The sequence below is a fragment of the Ochotona curzoniae genome, unplaced genomic scaffold (genome assembly GCF_017591425.1).
Source record: "Ochotona curzoniae isolate NIBS_2020 unplaced genomic scaffold, NIBS_Ocur_1.0 contig_2404, whole genome shotgun sequence".
Taxonomy (NCBI): domain Eukaryota; kingdom Metazoa; phylum Chordata; class Mammalia; order Lagomorpha; family Ochotonidae; genus Ochotona; species Ochotona curzoniae.
This window is the reverse complement of record NW_024465451.1, coordinates 11990461-12014316: the sequence shown is the minus strand read 5'-3', so window position 1 is coordinate 12014316 and position 23856 is coordinate 11990461. Positions and strand designations below refer to the sequence as shown.

General features: G+C 49.8%; 1 protein-coding gene across 1 annotated transcript; it reads right to left on the bottom strand.

The window, feature by feature from the left end:
- Positions 1–3439: 3439 nt before the first annotated feature.
- LOC121152398 (erythroblast membrane associated protein (Scianna blood group)) lies at positions 3440–22628 on the bottom strand. Its single transcript, XM_040974465.1, has 12 exons — positions 22462–22628; positions 13675–13764; positions 13113–13451; positions 12131–12412; positions 10778–10894; positions 10245–10277; positions 9265–9297; positions 7265–7285; positions 6537–6557; positions 6415–6441; positions 6298–6324; positions 3440–4387 (listed from the first exon to the last, which is right to left on the bottom strand). Exons 2-12 carry the CDS (start codon positions 13751–13753, stop codon positions 3663–3665), a joined length of 1704 nt encoding a protein of 567 aa, XP_040830399.1. The 5' UTR covers positions 13754–13764; positions 22462–22628; the 3' UTR covers positions 3440–3662.
- Positions 22629–23856: the final 1228 nt, after the last annotated feature.

Here is a 23856-nt window from a genome sequence, read left to right as displayed (position 1 = left end):
ACCTACTTCAGGTTTTGGCAACTCTGTATCCTGTGTGCCACTAGGCCTGGTATCATGGCCTCACCGAGGCTAAATCTTTTATGAAATATGCCATGGGGGGTCAGCGTGGTGGGATATAGGCTAATCCTCACCCTGGGGCACAAGCATGCCATACAGGTGCCTGTTCATGTCCTGGCTGCTACATCCGACCTGGCTCCCTGCTAGAGCCTTGGGCCCCTGCACTCATGTGAGAGTCTCAAGTGAAGCTCCTGGCCACCAGCTTTGATCTGCCCCAGCTCTGGCCCTAGCAGCCATTTGGGGAGTGAATCAGTGGATGGAAGAGCTCCCCTGGTCTCTTCTTCTCTCTATAATTATGACTTCAAGCAAAATGATTAACCTGTTAAAAAAAAAAAAGAAAAAGAAAAGAAAGTACACCATGGAGTCTTTTCTCACCCCAGCCTTAACGGGAAAACTCTTAATGAGAAAGAATATTTGCAACTAACAGGCTTGACCTCCCAGGGGGTGCAGAGTCAAAATTCCTTCATTGGGTTGGTGACTCTGATCATCCTTTGAACACTCAGGGAAGCCTGGAGTTTGGTCCCTAACTCATGATTTACGATCTAAAGAGACATAGAACTAGAAGGGAGTTTGAAGACAAAATGACTCAAAACCAGCTCCAGGCCTTCCAGCATCCGGTGCAGGGACTTTTCCAGGCCCTACATGCATCTCTAGCTAAACCTGAAGCCTGGTAATGATTCATCAGCCCAGATACAAGGTCACCACAATATCCAGGCTGGGCAGTGCGGAGGGAGGAAAGAGGGGGTTATGTTAGAAGATCATGACATCTTATTGAATATGTAGGCTAACTACAGATTTCTCATATCAGTGTAAACATCGCCTTCAGGACTGGGTAGTCCAGCTCCACCACACCGATGGCACATTCATTCTCCTTCCCAATAAAGTCCCTGGCAGAATTACTGTAGGAATTAAGAGAGCTCATAGGTATTTAGGTAGACAAGTAGGTAGAATGTTTGCCTCCACAAATGGTAACTTTTTGGCTGAGTGGGGCCAATATGAACACTAGATTTTACAGTTGAGATATTCGAGGCCAATGCATGGTAAAGCAGGTAACTGGGACACAAACCAGTGCCAATATGGGATGCCAGCTGGCTTGTATCCCTGTTGTTCCACTTTCCATCCAGCCCCCTGCTTATGCCCTAGGAAAGCAGCAAAGGTTGATGGCCCAATTCCTTGGACCTCTGCACCCATATGGGAGACCTGGCGCCAACCCCTGACTCCTGGCTTTGGGTTAGCTCAGCTCCAACCACTGTGGCTATTTGGGAAGTGAAAATTTGAGTGGAAGATTCTGTCTCTCTCCTTTCTCTGTAACTCTTCCTTGCAAATGAAAATCTTTTTATTTTTAAATTGAGATTTAAGGAAGGTACGTTTGGTGGTAAACATCTACAAGGGAAATACAAATACCTGATAGACACTACTAGTTTCTAACTTGATAAAATACTGGGGAGTAGACTCAAGAATAAAACTTTATAATGGACTGTGGGTGAACCTTGCATGGGTGAACCCAAAGCTATCTAGAGACCAATCCCATAATTTGCTTTTCCCTTATTAACCCAAAGCCTTTTCCCAGAGACTCTCACTCGCAGTGAAAATAGCAGCACGCCAAACAAGGAATATCAAACGTTTATTTAAAAACTGTACAAAAGCAAATGAAAGCAATTCACTCAGGCACCTATCAGCTTGACTGGGCCATATGATGCCCATGTATCTGGTCACACATGATTCCAGTTGTTGCAATGAAGATATTTTCAGTTGACTGACATTTACATCACTGAGTAACACAGATGTCCCATTCTTGTGGGTAGAGCTCATCCACTCAGTACAAGACGGACAGAAAGGCCGAACCTCCCCCAAGCTAAGTTTCTTCTTGCCTGCCTTTGGGCTGGAACAAAGCACCTGTCTTCCTGGGCCTCCAGTTAGCTGGCCTTGAAACTGGAACTACACAGTCAGCTCTCTGGGACTCCCCCTTGTTGGCTCACCCCCCAATCCTGGGCTTTTTAGCCATCATCATCATGCAAACTGATTTTTTATTCTCATGCCACCACCCCCGTAAATATGTTTGTGTATATATATATATATATATATGTAGACATATATGCCCCATATATATATATCTCATTTACATGTATTCACACACACATATAAACACACACACATGTCCCACTGGTTCTGTTTCCAATGGAGAATCCTAGTGCAGATCCTAGCAGAGGGAACTTCTGATACAAAGTCCCAGTTTCCATTGGATAGCGCTTCACACCCATCTGCAAACTGATGGCTGGAATCCCCACCAATTGGCCAGCTCAGCTCTGGATATAAGACTTGGAAGTGACAAGATTTCTTTCTATAATCCACACTCCCCAGATTGGGATCGCTACTTCATCATCATACCTGACCCCCTAACTCCTTATTTGAAACCAATTCAGTCTAACCTAGAGAAGACAGTCTGCTACACCAACGGTCAAGTCTTCCCAGGAGAAGGGCCTTTCGAGGACAAAACTGTTGCCTGGTGGGTATAGTAGCCCTTCCTCTAACTGGGCCTCTCTGGATCTTGGAAGGACACTGGGAAGGGCCAGCCAGTTTCCAGACTCATCTACCATGCTTGTTCAAGACCACACCCAGCAAAGCAGCCCTGTGGGCATCTCCCCAGATGGTGTGCCCAGAAGGCTTTGGAAGGTAAGGGCCATGCATTTGAGCTCCCCATCGCTGGATGCCATCAAGAGATCCATCAGCTTTAGAAGGTAAATGCAGCAGCTTTTGGGTGTCATTCAACTGTGTCATCAGCAGCATCAGAAAGCAGACAAGGCATGCAGACTCTGTCCCTCCCCGATCTTACCCCTGAAGGAAGAAGCAGGGGTGTAATGCTATGGAGCAAGTTTACAGAACCTTGAGCAATGGCTCAACTGCCTGATCCTGCTCCTTCAAATACCAGGATTCCATTGTGTCCCAGCTGCTCTACTTCCCTTCTAGCTTTCTGCTTATGGCCTGGAAAAGCAGTGAAGAATGGCCCAAAACCAAACCTTGGGATCTTACACCCATGTGGAAGACCTGGAAGAAGCTTCTGGCTCCTGGCTTCAGATCAGCTCAACACCAATCATTGTAGCCATTTAGGGAATGAACCAGCAGATAGATGATCTGTCTCTCCTTTTCTCTGTAAATATGTCTTTCCAATAATAAGAAAAACATCTTTTTAAAAAAATTTAAAGAGCCGGTTCTGGGACATGAAGCTCAAAAAGCCTGGATGAAATCCCTTAAGAAGTCAGACCCTGAGAATCTGGAATCCCCTCGCCCCACAAAATCCCAAGTTCAGGGCACAGCAGGAAGCGTTCTTGGAGTTCTTGTCAACGCACCCTCAGCAGTCACCGTTCCCCAGAAACACTTGGTCAGCATCTCCACCTGAACACAGACAGGTGGCCTGGTGTGCAGGCTTTCCCTGTCCAGGGTAGCGCAACACCTCATCCGTCAGAGCAAGGAAAAGCAGTGTTGGGCACGGAGTCCTAAAACGAAAAACGGCCGCGACAGAAACTACAATCGAACTTGGGCTAAGGAGAAGAGATGTCGCCCAATCACAAGTTCAGGGCGCAGACTGGCCTGCCCAGAGAGCAGCCCTAGAAGGAGGGAGCCTTGAGGCCCTGCAGCGCTGGACCAAAGTCCGAGGGCCAAGGCAGGACCATACCCCCACGTGGGGGCAACTCCGGGGCGGCAGCAGGAAGCAAGGAGGGGTTCAGCGTCAGAGCCGCGTCGCCATTCGCGTGGGTTTTTTCTTCCGGCTTTGAGACAAGGGGCTCCTCCGACTGCCATAGCTCAGAGCAGATGATCAGAGGTGCCACGTTCCTCCCGCCGTCGTGGAGGCAAGGTTCAAAGAAAGGGCGCAGGGGGCCGGAGAAGCTGTGGGTGAAGGTGAAGATGTGCGAGTGGTCCGTGACGTTGTAGAAGGAGATGACTCCGGCTTCGTAATCGAGGAAGACACCTACACACCGCGGGGGCTGCTTCAAACGGAAGACGGTCTGCGGAGAGGTGAGCGCCTCAAACTCGCTCCCTTGGCTCTGCCGCAGCAGCCAGTGTCCGTTGGCGGGCGAGGCGGTGACCTTGCCCTTCCGGCTCACCGACTCGCTGCACACGCCAAGGATCCACTTGGTCTTGTCACCCACGTACACCTCCCAGTAGTGACAGCCTTCCGTGAAGCAGTCGGCACCCAGGACGCTGACCACAAAGTCGAATCTCTGCGGATTGTCCGGCACCGGCTGCTTCCGGTCACCAAGCCTCACGCATCTCCGGTCCTCAGACAGAAGGAGCTTGGGATGCGCTGTATCTGGGTCCAGGGTCACCGCCACTGCCGAGGGTACAGAGAGGAGAGGGTTAAGGCGGGCTAGGCCTTAGGGTAGTGGTGGAGGTGCCATTGGCCCATTCTAGTCCACCAGCCTGCTCACACGGGTACTGGTACCCAGAAGCACTGTCTTGCCAACTGAGCCCCATGTAGTCTCATGGGATGCTCCAGTCCCAGCTCTCTGCCTTAGGCTAGGCACAGGGCCTTAGGGGTCACTATTCAGGTCTACCCTTCCTTTCCCCATCTGCAGAGTGGTTACCATAACAACCGATGTCATGCAGCTGCTGTGCAGACTGGAGCTTGTGCATGAGGCCTTGGTCCCTGAGGAACAGCATGATGCTTATTTTGTAACCTAGCAGTACTTCAGCTAACTGAAGATGAAGGTCCAAGACAGCACAGTGGTGGAACCGGCTAACCCTCTGCCTGCTGTGGCGACATCCCATATGGGCACAGGGTTTAGCTCCAGCTGCTCCATTTTGCGATCCTTCTCCCTACTAGTGGCCTGGGAAAGCAGCAAAAGGATGGTCCAAGTCCTTGGGCCCCTGCACTCATGTGGGAGACCTGGAAGCTCTTGGCCCCCAGATTTGAACCAGCTCAGCTCTGGGTATTGTAACCATTGGGTGTATGATCACTCTCTCTCTATAACTCTTTTAAGTAAATAATAATGATAATAATAATAAACCTTAAAATATTTTTTAAAGATTTATTTATTTTTATCGCAAAGACAGTTTTACAGAGTGAGAGAAGAAGAGACAGAAAGAAAAACCTTCCATCCTCTAGTTCACTCCCCAAATGGCACTCCGAGTGGAGTTGAGTTGACCTGAAACCAGGACCCAGGAGCTTCTTCCAGGTCTCCCACACAGGCACAGTGTCCCAAGGCTTTGAGCTGTGAACCACTGCTTTCCCAGGCCACAAGCAGGGAGCTGCAAAGGAAGTGGAGCAGCCAGGACATAACGGGGCCCGAATGGGATCCATGTACTGCAGTCAGAGGCTGAGCTTACTGCACCATGGAGCCAACTCCAGAGAGAATTTTCACAAGTCAAAAATGACCCAAATAGGACAAAAACAGACAAGTGACAAAGTAGAAATGCAAATAACTGATACAAAGTCTCCATAATCATAGGAACCCCCTAAGATGACCAATCCAAATATTTACCAGTGTTCAAAAGGAGGGGGAGACTTTTAAACTGAAATGCAATCCAAAAAAATCACACCCAACATTTTTTTGAAATTTTGCCACAGAAGCGAGCATTATGACACTGCAGGTTAAGCCACAGCTGGAAATGCCTGCATGCCACACTGGAGTCCTGGTCTTAGTCCTGCCTTGCCATCCAACTTCCTACTAATGGATCCTGGGAGGCAGAGATGACGGCTCCCGTGCTTGACCCCCACCGCCCATGTGGGACATCAAGACAGAGCTCCTGGCTCCTGGTTTTGGCCTGGTCCAGTTCTGCATGTTGTGCTCATTTATCAATCATCAAATGAAAAATCTTCTATCTCTCTCTCTCTCTCTATCATCCTGCCTTTCAAGTAGATGGAAATAAGTAAATAAATGAAAAGATGAAAACGAAACATAAAAGAATAAAACAATTTTTTAAAATTTGATAAACAGATTAAGGGGGAAAAAACTCACCAGGGATTCCTTATTCTTTTCTATTTATTTATTTTATTGGAAAGGCAGATTTACAGAGAGAAGAGAGACAGAGAGGAAGATCGTCCATCCTAATGGCTGCGATGGCTAAGCTGAGCCTGCCCATATGGGATGCTGCGCTTGGAGGTGGAAGATTAGCCAATTGAACCATTGCACTGGCTCACAGGAAGCAGATTTGATAAGAGTTTTTAAAACTGCAGGATTCATTCTCAGGCCGTGGAATTTACAGGAGGCTATGTGAAGCAAGTGGCTGGGTGTAACTTACCAAATTGCAACCGGGCTCTTCTCCAGCCTGTGTGACGCCAAAGGGGACCGTTAGAGCCATGGAGAAATCAAGAATTCCCACAGAGAGGGGGCTGAACAGGAGGAGCCCGCATCTCACCTGAGTTGGCTGCAGCTCTTTTTAATTCTGTGAAAAAAGGAGCAAGGAGGTTAACTGTCATTGCACAGGGACAGTGAGGGGCATCATTCGGTCTGGGAGCTCTGGGGACATGGGAAACTTACTCAGTTCATTGCGGAGTTTCTCTGAAGAATAAAAACAATTTGACAAGTCATTACAAGGGCTTCCATGCTGCCCTAATGCTACTGTCCCACCCTAACCACTTTCCTTGAAGTCCTCTACATGTCTGCAGTGGCAAGCACTCCCAGGTAGAGCTGGGGGTCGCCGGAGGTTTAACAGAGCGCCAGCAAATCGCTGACTGAACCAAGCCTCACATGCAGGTGGCATCACTCCTACCTCTCACACCCACGCACAGCAGAAATGGCGGGGGAGGGCAAAATACAAGTCCCTTTTAAAAGCCACCACAGGGTCTTGGTTGGATATTGTTATGCGTATTTCATCACGCAACATAAAACAGACATGGTGCATTTGCAGATTTCACATCAACAAGAGGCTCTCACGGATGGAATGGTGGGCAAGCACAGGCTCGGGCACATGCTGTTTGCCAGACAATCCATGTGCCTGAACCTCCCTGAGGAAATGCCATGCAGGGCTGATGAAAGGGATGTCCAGTTGGTCTCACCCAGGGGAGGCGCCCTCTGCTGGGTGCAGCAGTTTACCCTGGAGAGTAGACTACCCACAGGTCAGCGTCTGCAAGCTCAGAAATGAAATCCCCACAGCTTGAATTCCCCTTGCTTCTGCCCCTTGCCCCGGAAAATGAAAATGACAGTCATCTAAAAGCAGAGACATCTGTAAGAGGAAGTCTGTAGCTTGGAGGAGGAGCAGGACTTACTGAGGGCTTTGTGGAGTTTTCCTAAAAACCAGAAAGAGAGAGAGAGAAAGTGAGTGAGTGAGTGACCCATCCCCTTCATCCCAGGAGGGGCACCACTGCCACAACTTCTCCATCAGTCCCGTGTCCAGTGCCCTGTCTCAGAGTCAGACTCGGAAACCCAGGGGTGCCAGTGCCAATGGCCAGACACCCCAAAATCTCGATGTCTCCTTCTTCATCACTTCCTTTTGCTTGTCTGGTTTCATTTCCGCTGTCTGCTGGTGTGGTCCAGTACATTGAGAGCGTGGCACATGGGCTAACACCAGTGCCCTTGCACAGAATCAAAAGTGTACAAGTGACTAAAGGCCCAGACCTGACTTGTTGTCCTTTTTTTAAGTCTCTATGGCACATTCCTAGAAGTTTCACATGTTACAAATGTATGTGGAGGTCCCAGGTGGGGTGGGGATAAATGTGTATGCAGGAGGCCTGTGGCTTCTTAAAGGGACCAGCTGGCTCACACTTGCCCCTATCCAGCACTGGCTTTGCCAGAGAACTGAAGGCGCACACCTGGGTCCACTCCCCAAGCCCCTGCTGAAGGCTGGACACCTCAGGTATCAGGCACTGCATGGTCCTAGGCACCTACGGTCTGGTGTTACCATGTCCACCATGAATAGCATCTATTTACTGGACCACAGTGCACACAGAATTATCCCAGCAAGATAAGGTATATGGAATTATTGTTCCCTTTTTTAACACAAGGACGGTCAAATGGCTGTCAGACTTGCCCAAGACCACCCAATGACCAGCAGGCAGGATTCGAACTCAAGTCTGTCTGGCTGCTGCGTTGGAGGCCCTCCCCATGCCACCATCCTGTTTCTCTCTGCTCCTGGGAAGAATAGCCAGGGGCTTTGTGGTGTGTGCCCCGTGCTTGCACCAGCTGGGAGGAAATGTAAGGACAGACAAGAGGCCAGAACCCTGAGCTTTGCAGCCAGTGGAGCCAGCGACTTGTCTTCCACTGACCCTCACTGGCCCATGGCACATAGCCAGTTAACACAGGCAGAACGGCAATAAGCAATGGCAGCTCCACGCGTGGGGGCTAATGGTTTGAGAGGTGGGCTCTTCTGACACGGAAAACCATCAACTGGGAGGGCACCAACGCTCAGAGCGGTCGAGTACCTTACCCAAGCCGAGGGAGCTGGGTCAGGGGTCACACTAACCCCGAAACACGTGACCCTCCCCTGGGACACAGTACCTGCCTCAACGCCGGGGGTCTGTGTGTTCTCCAGATTCCTCTCTGTCCCAGGTGACCACACAGTACACTGTTCACTACCTAAAGACATCTACTTAAAATAACTGCTGAAGGGGCTGCTGGGAACGTTGGCCATGGCATCCCTCCCTCACTCCCGCTGCCACCAACTCTCCTGATCCCTACATCAGAAACAAACTCCCCATAATGACAGTGGAGGATGCCTACACAGACACACAGACACATGCAAGAGCTTCAAAAAGTTCATGGAAAACATGTATTACGAGAAACCATTATTATTAAAAGCATCAATAATTTTTGCACCAAAGTAAGCTTAATTTTTAGGAACACATTTATTTACTCAATTTGGGAGATGGAGACAAGCAGAAAGAACTCCCATCTGCCGGTTCATATACCCACAACGGCCTCTGGCTGGAGCCACAGAACTCCACCCATGCCTCCCTCGTGGGTGGCAGAAACCCAGATGTCAGCCATCACCACTGCCTCTCAGGGTTTGCATCAGTTGGAAAGTGCCATCAGATGCCAGGGCCGGGAGTTGAACCCAGGCCCTCTGAGTTGAGACATGGGCTTGGCAATCAGAGGCTCAACAGCCAGATCAAAGCCTGCTCCTAAGCTTCTCTCTCTACTCCCTTTTCCCACAGACATTTTGGAATCCCCTTGTATACATAAGGCATCACAATCGTGGACTATTAACATGTATGCTGACAAAGCAGACGGTGTTTGGGCTACTTGGTCCTTACTCTGTATCTGTAATTACCTTTTTCTTTTGCATGGTCTGACAGAAGGTTTTCTAGAGGGAAAGAAAAGAAAATGAGATTCCGTGCCAGTCCCTGGAGGGCTGTTTCCTACTGATTTCCCCTGCCCACCTCCGTCTGGCTTCACCCCACTACCCTGATCCAGTCGCTCCTCTTCCCTCCTCTGGATGACACCAGTGGCAGCCCTCCTCTGTCCCACTGCCGCAACGCTGTAGCTGAAGAGCTTCTCAAGGCACAATTCCCAAAAGACCAAGCCCATGCATGCATCCACTGCCCTGCCATTATGCTTAGACTAAAGTCTTGAACGCGCTCTCCACGGCCCTCCATGGCCCATCCCTGCCCCCAGCCCCCCTCCACCCTGCATCCTTCCAGCCCCCCCCTCCCCCCGTAGGGAGTGCTGCTCTCCAAGACCATGTTCCTCTCAAGTCACTCCTCCTGCTCTGGATGGCCGGTCACGCCTCCGTGCCTCAAGACTTGCAGTCTGTCAAGTCCAACGTCATATGCCCCACCCTCAAACCTGGTAGGCTGCTCCCAAGTTGTGGCTGTTGCAGAACTGGAAGCTTTCTCTTGTGGCACTTGATACCCTTTATTCATGCGATTCTAGGATTCCTATAATCTCCCTAACTGGACTGAAGTGCCTGCTTTCACTCCCCAGGATGCCTCCCAGGATTTAGTGTAGCCTAGGACATGTAGTAGCTATCCATCAGTTAGTGTTGAGTGAATAGAAGGCTCCCTGTAGAGTGAGATCAAGCAGTGAGCTCACAGACCCGAATCCCCACACACACTGGGAAGCAAGCTACGCCAAGCAAGGGTCAGTGAACACTGGGAACGACAGATTTAGATGTCATCATCTCCACCACCACCCAGGAGAGCGGATGATGGGAACTCCTCCAGGACAGGGTTTTGACTAGTAGCTGCTAGAGGTGCAGACATGAAGCGAACACAGGGCCCATGCCCCCCACCCCCAACCCAGGACACTTACCCACCTCCATCACCTGTTCATAGAGAAGCTTCTCTAGAGGAGAAAGAGAGAGGTCAGCTCAGATTTAGGAAGGGCCTGATCGCACTGCCTGCGTGCCCCTCCTGAAAGGACTGGGTCTTCAATCCACCAGATGGAGGGAGTGAGGTGGTACCACATGACCATCTTTTGCAACCCTGAGAGCCTGCTCGATGTAGCTGTCTTTGCTTTAACCCAGTGGCTATAATTGGGCTTCTCGGCCAGAAGGAGCTGATTAATTTCCCAGTTAATGAAATGGCTGTGACCAGTTCTTCTCTACTTTCACAAAGGATGAGAAATCATGTCTTGCCCCGAGACCCCTTTGCAGTGTTCTGAATAAATTTCCCTATGCAATGCAAGTCCCCAGGGCACAACTGTCCCAGCTTTCTCTCAGCTGGCTCAAGAGCTCCCCGAACCATGGACCAGTGTCAGGTCCATGTCCACGTCCGTCTGGCCTTCTCCCAAAGCAGTTACAATCCCACCTCTTGCCAGCCAGAACTCCCTCATCTCCATGTTACCTTTTGAGCGCCTTTGCTTCCAGATGACCCAAACGGCCGCTATGATGAGAAGGGTCAGCATGGGGAGAATGGCAGTGAGAGCCACGGCTGAGGAGGACAGCCTCCCTGGTGATGGGGCTGAGACAGAAAGAGCCAGTGACCCACCTCAGCCTCAGTCCCACACCTCACCCCCTGGTCCCATGCCTCACTCCTTACCCCCTGCCCCACACCTCAACCCTCCCATGCCACACCTCAACCCTGAGCCCCATGCCCCATCCCCTAGCCGCATGTCTCAGGCTCCCATCCCACGCATATCCCCTGACCCATGCCTCACCCCTCCACACACACACACACCTCACACCTGTTCCACCCCATGCCTCACCACTGCCCCTGGTCCCACGCCTCACCCCCCCGACCCCATTCCTCCCCACCACTGCCCAGCCCTGTCAGGGCAAGTCCTCCAGTAGGCAACACAATTCTTGGCTTCTCTTGGCAACTCAAAGCCCAGAGAACAGCAGAGCCAGATGACTGCCTGTTGCTAGAGTCTTTAAGAGGCTCTTGCTCTCTGGCCCATTAATTACTTCCAGAAAGATACCCTAACATTAGACTCACTCCCCAAGTGTGTGCCCAGAGGCTCACTGCAGTGGGAGCCACACTTTGAGGGACAATCATAAGATAGACATCCAAAAATAGTCTTTGGTCAGTTTGGTTATTCCAGAGGAAGTAGTAGGCACCCCCTCAGATCATGTAACTAATTAATTAGGATGTGTATAAAACACTCACAACAGGTAGAAGAAGGTCTGTGTGTAAGCACACCCACACCACCACCACCGCATCAGCAGGACTCTCTCCAGCCCACAAGATTCCATACCACTTATCGCCTTCTTTAAAACTCTCGGGGGTGGGGGACTAGTGCCATGGCATAATGAGCTAATCCTCCACCTGTGGTGCCGGCATCTGTTTGAGTTCCAACTGCTCCACTTCCATCCAGCTCCCTGCTTATAAGACCCAGTAAAGGAAGCAGAGGATGGGTCAAGGCCTTGGGTCCCTGCACCCATATGGGAGACCTGGAAGAGGGTTCTGCCTCCTGGCTTTGGATCAGCTCAGCTCCAGCTATTATAGCTATTGGGGAGTGAGCCAATCAATGAAAGATTCTCTCTCTCTCCTTCCCTCCATAAATCTGTCTTTCAAATAAATAAATCTTTTTTTTAAAAAGATACTAATCCGAAAGATACTAATCTGGCTCTGTATTCTCTCACATTCTCTACCACACACAGGCTTTATTCTTAGAACTTGAAAAGTTCGAAAATCCTTTATCAAGCTTCCTCCAGGTTTGGCGGGTGCACCTAGGCCATTTTCCAACCTGGCTGTTACCTGCGATGACCATGGCCGTGGTCTTCTCTTGGCCCAAGACTGTGTTGCGGACAGTGCAGGACACGTTTCCCAGAATGCTGTCCCTGATCCTGCTGGACACGGCCGTGCGGAAGAGCCCCGCCTCGTCCAGGGCATTAGCCTCTTCCAGGGAGAGGAGCTTCTGGCCCTGTGGGTCCCTCCACTCGGCCCAAGGCTTAGGGAACCAGCCCGCCGACCTGCACACCAGCTGGATCCACCCAGCATCGTAGCCGTCCACATGGATGTAAGGATCAGAGCCTAGAACTGAAGAGGAATCCCAACCTGGCTGAGCCGGCCCGGGGCCCAGCCTGCAGGGCCTTGTGAGGCCATGGTCCCGGGCAGAGCCCTCCACCCGCATAGCCCCCTCAGATGAGCAGGGACAGCTGGGTCTAGAAACGTGATGCCTGCCTCTCCCCTCCCCTCCCCACCTGTTTGAGTGTGGTAAGACAGCCTCTAGCTTTATCCTGATGTATTGCAAAACCTACCCACATCTGGATTCTTCTGGGCACTTCAGCCCCTTGGAAAAATTACTTTCCATCCCCAAAGGACCCCAAGTTTGGAAAGCATTTTCAAGGAGAGTCGATTCCCCCTCTTTCTGGTACCTGACTCTAAGCTTTGCCCAGAGGACCATCCACCCACAAGCAGGTGGAACCAGTGGTGTTCAAACAAATCCAAACACAGGTTTCATTGGGTGTGGGTCTGGACGGAACCCAAGGAGAGGACCCGCGAAGTAAATCTAAATCTTTGCTATCGTTCGGGATCGTGGTCCTAGGGACCAGCTCCTTAGAGCCACAGCTTTGAGTTCCTGGAAACTGGACCAAAGCAAGAAAACCGGGAGAAGAAGGGCTTAACGCCAGCCCTGATGCGCCCTGCTGGTCAGGCAGTGGTGGCACCCGCAAATGCCACGGAAGTCGAGCTAAGGAAGGCCAGAGATCGAGATCATCCGACTGCCACCCTTCCTGACCTGCCACCTGCAGGGTCACCGTGTCCTCTCGGCTCAAATTCCCGATCCGGATACGGCACCAGTACGGCCCACGGTCCTCTAGGCGCACGTTGCGGATCTGCAGGGCGACGTGTCCCTCCTGGGCGTCTCTCCTCAGTGCCGTCCTGCCCTGGAACTCTGGGAGCAGCTCGTCAACCCGGTCCTTGCCATCCCGGAACACGTGCACCGCCCCCAGGCGCTGCGGGCCAGCAGAGCGCAGCCAGCGAACCTCGTTCGGCTCAATCTGCGGCCACAGCGACAGCGGGCAGAGCAGCTCGGCGGTGCCTCCCAGCGGGGCCAGGTGGTACTTGTCGCCATCCCCTGCGCAGAGCCCACAGAGAGGAAGGTGATGTGGGAGAGAGGGATGCGAAGCTGGCGAGGGCGCAGGGCAGGAGTCTCCGGGAAGGACCCTGCCTTGACAAAGCACTCACAAAGATTTGGGGTAGAACAGAACCACGGACAAGTGAGGAACCTGGCCGGGACTCCTTCTGGGAACACCACTCCTTCTGGGAACAAGGGTCCCAGGCAAAAGAGAGACACCTACCTGACAGGTGCGCGGGCAGCTGGAGGAAGACGAGAGTGACCAGGTAGCCAGCCAACCGGGAGCCAGAGGAAGCTGCCATCTCCCACGGAACTGGGACAGACACAGGATGGAGAAGTGAACTGGACGGCAGAGAGGGCCGCTGGAAACCCACGGTCCTGGCTTCCTGACCTGGTTCTGCTACCCCTGCTCCTCCACCTTCTTTTTTAAAAAAATGTCTTTGAACCACTTTCATCTCACTTGAGGACAAGGGACTCTGTTTTCTTTCCAATGTTTGAGAGTCAAAATGAGCTTGTTCCACACTAACCTCATTCCCGTTTCTCTGGTTGGATGGAGTGAATTTTTTTTTTGTACTGTTTTTAATCTTTATTAGAAAGGAAGACTTACAGACAGAAAGATCTTTTATCTGCTGGTTCACTCCCCAGGTGACCACAAGGGCCGGAGCTGAGCTGATCCCAAGCAGGAGCTTCTTCTGGGTCTCCCACACAGGTGCAGGATCCCAAGGTTTTGGGCCGTCGTCTACTGCTTTCCCAGGCCACAGGTAGGGAGCTGGATGGGAAGTGGAGCAGCCAGGACACAAACTGATGCCCATATGAGGTCCTGATTCTTGCAAGGTGAAAGATTAGCCAGTTGAGCCATTGCATTGGACCCTCCTCTCTCCTTCTAACACTGTGAATGAATCACTCTGAGACTATCTTTTAAAGAAACCATTTGGGAGAGGGAGCAGCATGGTGGCCTAGTAGCTAAGTCCTCACCTTGCACTCACTGCAATCCCATATGGGTGCCAGTTCTAATCCTGGCTACCCTGCTTCCCATCCAGCTCCCTACCTGTGGCCTGGGAAAGCAGCGGACGACGGCCCAAAACCTTGGGATCCTGCACCCACGTGGGAGACCCAGAAGAAGCTCTTGGCTCCTCCTGGCTTCGGATTGGCGCAGCTCCAGCCATTGCAGCTGCTTGGACAGTGAGTCAGCAGATGGAAGATTTTCCTCTCTGTCTCTCTTCCTCTCTGTATATCTGACTTTACAATAAAAAATACATTTAAAAAAACAAAAATGAAAATGAAATAATTTGGGGGCTAGCATTGTGGCATAGCTGGATAAACCTCTGACTGTGGCAGCAGCATCCCATGGGGCACTGGTCCCCAGTGACTGCTCCAGCTCGCCCACAATGCGCCTGGGAAGGTAGTGGAGAATGGCTCAAGTCCTTGGACCTCTGCACTCATGTGGAAGACTTGGAAGAAGCTTCTGGCTCCTGGATTCAGATCATTCAAGATCTGGCTGTTGTAGCCATTTGGGGAGTGAACCAGCAGATGAAAGATATCTCTTTTTCTCTTTCTTTCTATAATTTTGCCTCTCAAATAAAAAAGTACATCTTTTTAAAAATAATTTTAATGTATACACAAGTCAACGCCTTTTTGTTAGCATGTAATAATTACACATATGTACAGGGTGCAGAGTGATAATACAAAACAGGCATTCAATATTCACCAATCAAGTTATGGTAATTAACCCATATATCTAGCAGTGTCTCCTTACATGATTGTTGCGGGGTGGGAAGAAGGGTATCCTAGTTAACTCTGTACATGCTGTGAGCTAGGAGGATGGATCAAGTGGCTGAACCACTCAGTGTGATTTAGGCAGCAAAGGGAAGAATCTGGAAGAACAAGAACTTATACCCAGACCCAGACAAGCCAATCCCTGAGTTGTGGCATCTGAGCGCACCCTGTGTCCAAGGTCCAGCTCGGGAAGCACCTGTCTTCACATATCACACAGCCCGCCGCTCTTCCCTGGACGGCTAACAAACCTCTCCACTTGATCTTGAAGCTCTAGACCTGCAGTTAGAAAGCCCTGGGTTTGGAGCTGGCACTGTGGCACAAAGGATTTAGCTGCTGCCTGTGACGCTGGCATACTATTTGGATGACAGTTCAAGTACTGCTTGCTCTACTTCCCACCCAGCTCCCTGCTTGTGGCCTGGGAAAGCAGCAGAGGATAACATGGACCCCTACACCCCTGTGGGAGACCCAGAAGAAGTTCCTGGCTCCTAGCTTCAGCTAACCCAGTTCTAACCATTGCAACCATTTGTGGGAGTGAATCAGCACATGGAAGATCTCTCCTTCCTCTCTCTGTAACTTTGCCTTTCAAATAAGTAATACTTTCTGAAAAAGATTTCTTTATTTTTATTTTAAAGGTAGAGTTACAGAGAGAAGGAGAGAAATAGATCTTCCATCTACCAATTCACTCGTTAAACGGCCACAACAGCCAGAACTGAGCTGAGCTGAATGCTGCAATTATATGATGTAATTGCATATATATAGATACATTTAATGAAGAGCACTTTCAACAGAAATTAACTTATATGAAGGAAAACTTTTGAAAACAAAAAATTCATTGCAAAGGGAATAATGAATTACTTAATGATGCTTTTTTAAAACTTATGTTAATGGAAAGGCAGATTTATAGAAAGAGACACAAAGAGAAGAACTGTCCATCTGCTTGTCCACTCCCCCTAATCGCAATGGCTTTTTTAAAAATTATTTTTATTGGAAAGGCAGATTTAAAGAGAGAAGGAGATACAGAGAGAAAGATTTTCCATCTACTGGCTTACTCTCCAAGTGGCCACAAGGGCCAGAGCCAAGCTGATCTGAAACCAGGAGCTTCTTCCAGGTCTCCCACACGGGTGCCAGATCCCAAGGCTTTGGGCGTCTTTGACTGCTTTCCCAGGCCACAACAGGGAGCTGGATGGGAAGTGGAGCAGCCAGGACATGAACCAGAGCCCATACGGGATCCTGGTGCATGCAAGGCAAGGATTTAGCCACTGAACCATCGTATCAGGCCCTTAAGGATGCTTTCTTACAATGGGATACAATGCAGCATTTCATAATTGTATGGCAGAACAATCCTTAAAGCACTGTGGATTTTTGCTTTACTTCAAATTTGCTTTTTACACACATAATAATAATTTGGAGGGATATACTCAGTAACAGAGCAAGAATGCAGATATCAAACAATGGCTCCTTCGGGGGGGGGGCGGATTTTAGGTGATCCTTATGACTTTCCTGATATGTTCTCCTTTATTTTTTTTTTCAAATCTTCTACCTCATACAATGTATCAGTTTAGCAATCAGAAAACAATTACATTAAGAGATGGAGAACTGGGATGGGGGCAGACCAGACCTGGTAGGGCTACAATACCTGTTGGCCTGCATGTGAGCTGAGTTAGGGGACGAGCCAGGCTGGGCTAAGCATCTATATCCACTGGCTGGTAGGTTTTGCTGCAGCATCAGCTGGTAAGTGCTAAGACTAGGGGCAAATCTTGTCAAGCTAGACTGCAGAACTACCTGGACAGTGCTGGGAATGGTCCCAGTAGAGAAACTGTGGGCAATTCTCTGACAGCCTGCACCTCCCATTGCTGCACATGAGAACCAGGGCTGGGGGTGGACGTGGCTGGGACTGGTTGACCTGAGCTGTGCTGTAGCATGCACTGGTGTGTACAAGAGCCAAATGGGATGCGGGACATATTGGACCAGTCTGCTGCACACACCATCATGCACAGGAACCAGGGCTGGGGACATGCCTGGGGGGAGGGTTTTATGGGTTGTTCCAACTGGGCTACAGTTCCCACTGGTATACATGAGGACCAAGTGTGTGGTGGGCAGGGTTGGGCTGGGCTACAGTATCCATTGGTTTGTGCAAGAGATGGGGCTAGAGTCAGAATCTACTCAGCAATGACAACCACCAGTGTCTATGCAGGCTGACATGGATGATGGACTGAGCCAGATCCCACACTGGCTGGCACACACAGGAATCAGATCTGGGATCATCTCAGATGAGGTTTTTTTGGGGATCTCCCCAACTGAACCGCTGAACTCAAAATGCCATGATGGGGTATGACCTTGGAATGCATGTGTCAGAACTGGGCTTCCTCAGTTACTAAGGACAGAGAAGTGGGCAGCATGCTCAGATGCATTTGGGGGATATGGCAGCCCATTGGGGCCTACAGAGGACATCTAGTAGCATAGCAGAGGATGGAAGGCAGAACAAATTGGACAACTGTCCTAGCCAAGCATTGATAGCAAGAGTCTGGGCAAATGGAGACTCTGTGGTGGACTATGAAAGCCAATGGGCAGGATTTTTTCAACCTTGGAGCAACAAAATCAACAACATTTTAGAACCATCAAAACCACTTGAACAGTACCCTCGGAACAAGATCCACACTGGGGACCCTGGGATGACACGAGGTGGCCATTCCCCATCCCAAGTACTGATGTGGCTGGGCTGCTGATTGCAGGTTTACTTGTCTGTCCCCTCTCCCACCAGATACAGGAAGAAGAAAAAGAACATTGAAAACAATGGTCTCATCCACTTTCCCCTATTTCGGGACCCTTCCTACCCTAATCAATGGTAGAGCTGGAGTCTCCTAAAAAGAAGCCACAAGCACAGCTGTCCAGCGACTGCCCCCTGGCTCCCTCTTGGCGCTGAGTGGGAAACTGCCAAGAGCTCCCAGCTCTTCATCCCATGTTTGCTTGCATATGGCCACCTTGCTGATCTCCAGGATTTCTTCTTCCGATCGCGTCTTCATCTAACACCTATCAACATTGCACTAATATACAACTGCACTTACACGCCATCCTACACGTATGTCTGTGGCTTCAGAATGCTCTACAGAATGCTCTACGCACGCATGGTGCATGTTGGAGGCACCCTTAGCATATTGTGTTCAGCTTTGCCAGCAGGTGTCACGTCCCCTTCACACTGAGAACAGGCAAGGCAAACACACACGCGCGCACACACACAGGCACAGAGGCACACACGGACAGGCACACACATGCACACATATATCAAGGTGGCTGGCAAGCAGATTTCTAGGCCATTCTGGAAGCTGATGGAATGAAACAGTATAAGCACAGCAATGGATGACTGGATTAATAGCTGTATGCCATGACACGGGTAAATGACTTCATCACTCTGTGGAGTTATTATCACAGAATTCCTGGAGGCAGAAATTTTCCCTAATAAATGTACAGTATGATTTCACTTCCTGTATTTTTATGTACATGCCACAATTTGGGGCTTTTTCTAACCTACTAATTGTAAAATAATCTGGAAATTACCTTTAAAAAAGAAAATTGTTTAATCCTCTATAATTCCTCCACTCAGAGATAATACAGCTTCAAAATTTCTTCAGATCTTTTTTCTATGCATGTAGATATTTCTAAGAAAATAGCATCATATTATATGTATCAATGCCTAATGCTTTTACCAGGAACTACTTCTTTTAAGATTTATTTGATTTTTGTTGGAAAATCAGATACACAGAGAAGAGGAGAGACAGAAAGGATGATTTTCCATCAGCTGGTTTCACTCCCCAAGTGGCCACAATGGCCGGAGCTGAACTGATCCAAAGCCAGGAGCCAGAAGCTTCTTCCGGATCTCCCACGTGGGCACAGGGTCCAAAGGCTTTGGACCATCTTCAACTGCTTTCCCAGGCTACAAGCAGGGGGCTAGATGGAAAGTGGAACCACTAGGACATGAACTGGCTCCCATATGGTATCCCAGCCCAGCAAGGCAAGGACTTTAGCTACTAGGCTACCAAGCAGGCCCAGGAACTGCTTTTTTAAAATTGTTATACATTTACATAATCTATGTGAAAGGCAGAAAGACAGAGAAACTGAGAGATCTACAACCTCCTGGTTGCTTCACTCCCCAAATGTCCACACCAGCCAGGGCTGGACCAAGGTGAATCAGAACCCAGAACTTAATACAGGTCTCTCCTACCAGTGACAGGAACCAAGCCCGTGAGCATCAGCCCCTTCCACTCTGGGTGTGCAGTAGCAGGGAGCTGGAATCTGGAGCCAAGCCAGACTAAGCACTCATACAGGCGGCAGGCATCCCCAGTGCCATCTTCACCCATATACCAACACCTGCCTCCACCGACATTACATGATGTGCAGTCTCCAATGCCACAAGACACTCTTTGATGACTACTCTGTTTCCTCATGGATATGCAAGACATTTTTTCAAAGATTTATTTTTATCTATTTGAAAGGCAGAGTTATAGAAAGAGAAAGAGAAATCTTCCATTTGCTGGTTCACTCCCCAGCTGACAATAGCCAAAACTGGGCTTGTCTGAAGCCAGGAGCCAGGAGCTTCTGGGTCTCCCATGTGGGTGCAGGGGACCATGCACTTGGGCCATCCTCCACATTAAGCAGAGAACTTGATTGGAACTAGAGCAGCCAGAACTCAGACCAGTGCCCATATGGGATACCAGACTTACAAGCACAAGCTTAACCTATGCCGCCATGCCAGGGCTCTGGACATGCAAGAATGTAAAATCATTCCACATTGTAGGCTGTTTAGCTTGTCTATAGTGAACATTGTTGTAAATAACAGCAGACTGGGGCCTGGCACGGTGGCCTAGTGTCTAAAGTCCTCGCCTTGAACACGGCAGCATCCCAAATGGGCACCGGTTCTAATCCCGACAGCCCTGCTTCCCATCCAACTCCCTGCTTGTGGCCTAGGAAAGCAGTTGAGGATGAAACAAAGCCTTGGGACCCTGCACCCATGTGGGAGATCTGGAGGAAGCTCCTGGCTCCTGGCTTTGGATCAGCTCAGCTCCGGCCATTGCAGTCATTTGGGGAGTGAATCATCAGACAGAAGATCTTCCTCTCTGTCTCTCCTCCTTTCTATAGACATCTGACTTTTCTTTTTTTTTATTATTTTTTAAAGATTCATTTTTATTATTTTTTTTTTATTGGAAAGGCGGATATACAGAGAGGAGAGACAGAGAGGAAGATCTTCCGTCCGATGATTCACTCCCCAAGTGAGCGCAACAGCCGATACTATGCCGATCCGAAGCCAGGAGCCTCTTCCGGGTCTCCCACGCGGGTGCAGGGTCCCAAAGCTTTGGGCCGTCCTCGACTGCTTTCCTGGGCCACAGGCAGGGAGCTGGATGGGAAGCGGGGCTGCCGGGATTAGAACCGGCGCCCATATGGGATCCCGGGCGTGCAAGGCGAGGACCTTAACCACTTGCGCCACCGCGCCGGGCCCGACATCTGACTTTTCAATAAATATAAATAAATTTTTTAAAAAATAACAAGGTTATTTAACAAGGTTGGAATCAGAAGGCTTAAGAACTAGTCTTAGCTTGTCTCCTAACTAGTTCTGTTGGTAACTAAGTCACTTAAGCTCTCAGGTTATCAGTTGCCCTCTTTAAAGTGGGAAAGTATTTAATTTATACCAGTAAAATACATTCTAGAAAGATCATATCAGTTTGCCAAAGTATACGAGATTGCTTATTTTCCCACATTCTTGTCATTACTGGATGTATAATTTAAAAAATCTTCGTAGGCAGGCCGGTATCATGGTATAGTAAGCTAAGCTTTTGCTTCCAAACCCAGCATCCCATATGGGAGCCAATTCACATCCCAGCTGCTCCACTTCCCATCCAGCTCCCTGCTTGTGGCCTGAGAAAGCAGTCGAGGACGGCCCAAAGCCTTGGGACCCTGTACCCGTGTGGGAGACTTGGAGGAAGTTCCTGGCTCCTGGCTTTGGATCAGCGCAGCACTGGCCATTGTGGTCACTTGGGGACTGAACCATCAGATGGAAGATCTTCTTCTCTGTCTCTCCTCCTCTGTGTAGACTGGACTTTCCAATAAAAATAAATAAGTCTTTTTTAAAAAAGTCTTCATCAAGAGTGGACATTTAGCCCAGCAATTAGGATACCATGTCCCACACTGGAGCACCTGTGTTCAATACTTGGCTCTGTGACTCCAGCCTCCCACTAGCGCAGATCCCTGGAGGTAATGCTCAAGTACTTGAGTTCTTGCCACTAACATGCAAGACCCGTATTACATTCCTGTGTAATGGCATGGCCCGGGCCAGTAAGCCAGTGAATGGGAGATGTCTCCTTTTCTGTCTCCTTTTCTCTGTCTTTTTCTCTGCCTCTCAAATAATAATTAGGAAAAAATTGGTCAGTGTGTGAGTTAGAAAACATTGTCACGTTAGAGGCAGACTTCGTGGCAGGGAGGGTTAGGCTGCTTCCTGCCCTGCTGGCATCTCATGTGAATGCCTGTTCATGCCCTGGTTGCTCCACTTTATCCCCAACTCCCTGCGTATGTGCTGGGAGGACGACGAACAGCACAAGTGTTTGAGCTGCAGCCCCCATGAGGAAGCCCCTGACTCCTAGCTTTGGCCTGGTAAACTAGCAGATAGAAGATCTCTCTCTGTCTCTGTAGCTCTGACTTCCAAATAAATAAGTCTTTTTAAAAATGATATCTTTTTGAAATTTATGGTATTACTTCTTAATTTGCATTTCTTTGAGTACTCAGTTTTTATTTGCCAATTACCTGAATTCCTTATTTACTTCTCTATTGGGGCATCAGTCGCTTAATGGCTTGCAAAATCCTTCATAAACCAACCAGCTTATTTCTCACTATATATATCGGAAAAATGTCATGGGCAGTTACTTTAAGCTTGAAACACTTAAATTTTAAAAATTCTCAATCTGAAAAAAAAAAAAAATTGTAACTGACCTTCCCTAAAGCAGTTGAAGAAGCTCCCGCCAAGTCTATGGGTGATGAGTATAAAACATGCAAGCTGTAACACTAACAGTTACCACTACGCAAAGTCCAGAACAAACCCATCCCTATCATTTGTCCCCTGTGTGTTCCTCCAGTGACAGCTAAGCCTTGCCCAGCTCCATCCTTTAAAATGTCCACTATCTTCTACAAAAAAATAAAAGTGTGGAGAAAGTTAAGGGGCTGCAGAGACGGGAGAGGGGCAGGAACTCACCGCCTTGGGAGTCAGAAATGCTCGTCTCTCACTGGCAAACAGGAGTCTCCGAGCTGGGAATGCTGCCGCCCTGCCATGCGGGAGGTCCAGAATCAGCAGATGTGTCGGAGCAGCCTCAGCAGGTGAGCCTGGAGAAGCTTCCAGTTCTGCTCGGTAGCCCCGAGGCCAGAGACTGTCTGTCACAGCCCACAAACCGACCAGCCACGCCCCTGCCTGCCTGGCCCTGATAAAGAGATGGAGCCAAGAGGAGGCCCCTTGAAAGCGAGGGAACCCTGGATGTCAGGGGGCAAGCGGGCCCTTGCAGCCTCGGCCCCCTTGTGCCTTGAGGCTGACTGCGAGAGTAATTCGGTAACCCCCTTTGGTATATGCTGACCCTCCTGTTTTTCAAATCAGAGTAATTAGGACAACTGGCCTCAAAGACACATACCAGTTAGTCATATTCTTTCTTTATTTTTTTAAAGGATTTTTGTTTTATTTATTGGTAAGTCAGATATACAGAGAGGAGGAGAGACAGAGAGGAAGATCTCCCGTCTGATGAATCACTCCTCAAGTGAGCTCAACGGCCGATGCTATGCCAATCCAAAGCCAGGAGCCAGGAACTTCTTCCAGGTCTCCCACACGGGTGCAGGGTCCCAAAGCTTTGGGCCGTCCTCGACTGCTTTCCCAGGCCACAAGCAGGGAGCTGGATGGGAAGTGGAGCAGCTGGGATGTGAACTGGCTCCCATATGGGATCCCAGCGCTCAAGCTGAAGACTTTAGCTGCTAGGCCACGATGCCGGGCCCTAGTCATATTATTTAAGGCACTGTCTTATCTCTGGCTGCACCCTCCCTGACAGGCCCCACCTGACAAGTGGACTAGCTTACTGTCCCTCAGCAAGTGATAAACTCTTCCCCGCCTGTCTTGCTCTCATTAGTACCCATAACTGTACTGACTATAATAGCCAAAGGTGCTATGCCCAACCCCTCCCCAGTACTGCCTTTCTCAGTCAACATTTGCCTCTGAGTCTAGCAGACCTGGAGGTGAGGTGGCCCGCCCACACCATGTTCCCCTCTGCCCACCCAGGATCAGGGGAAGTGAGACTTGCAAGCCAGCTGCCAGCATGCCACGTCCCGGGTCCCAGACAGCACAGACTGTGCCGCTCTGAATGTCCTCGGCTCACGCTGCAGGACGCCCCCAGAGCAGTCATTCTCGGGGTGCAGGGCAGGACCCCTGCAAGACTCACCCTTTCACCAGCCCCACCAGTCTGGGGAAAGTTACTTGCATGTGTAACAGTGCAGGCGCTCTTTGATGTCTTCAAGGGCACTGAGAAAGCAGTGATGGGAAAGTGACAGGCACCTTGGTACCACCAGTGAGTGAAAGTTACCGGTTCAACCCTCGGAGACACGTGGCTTCTCG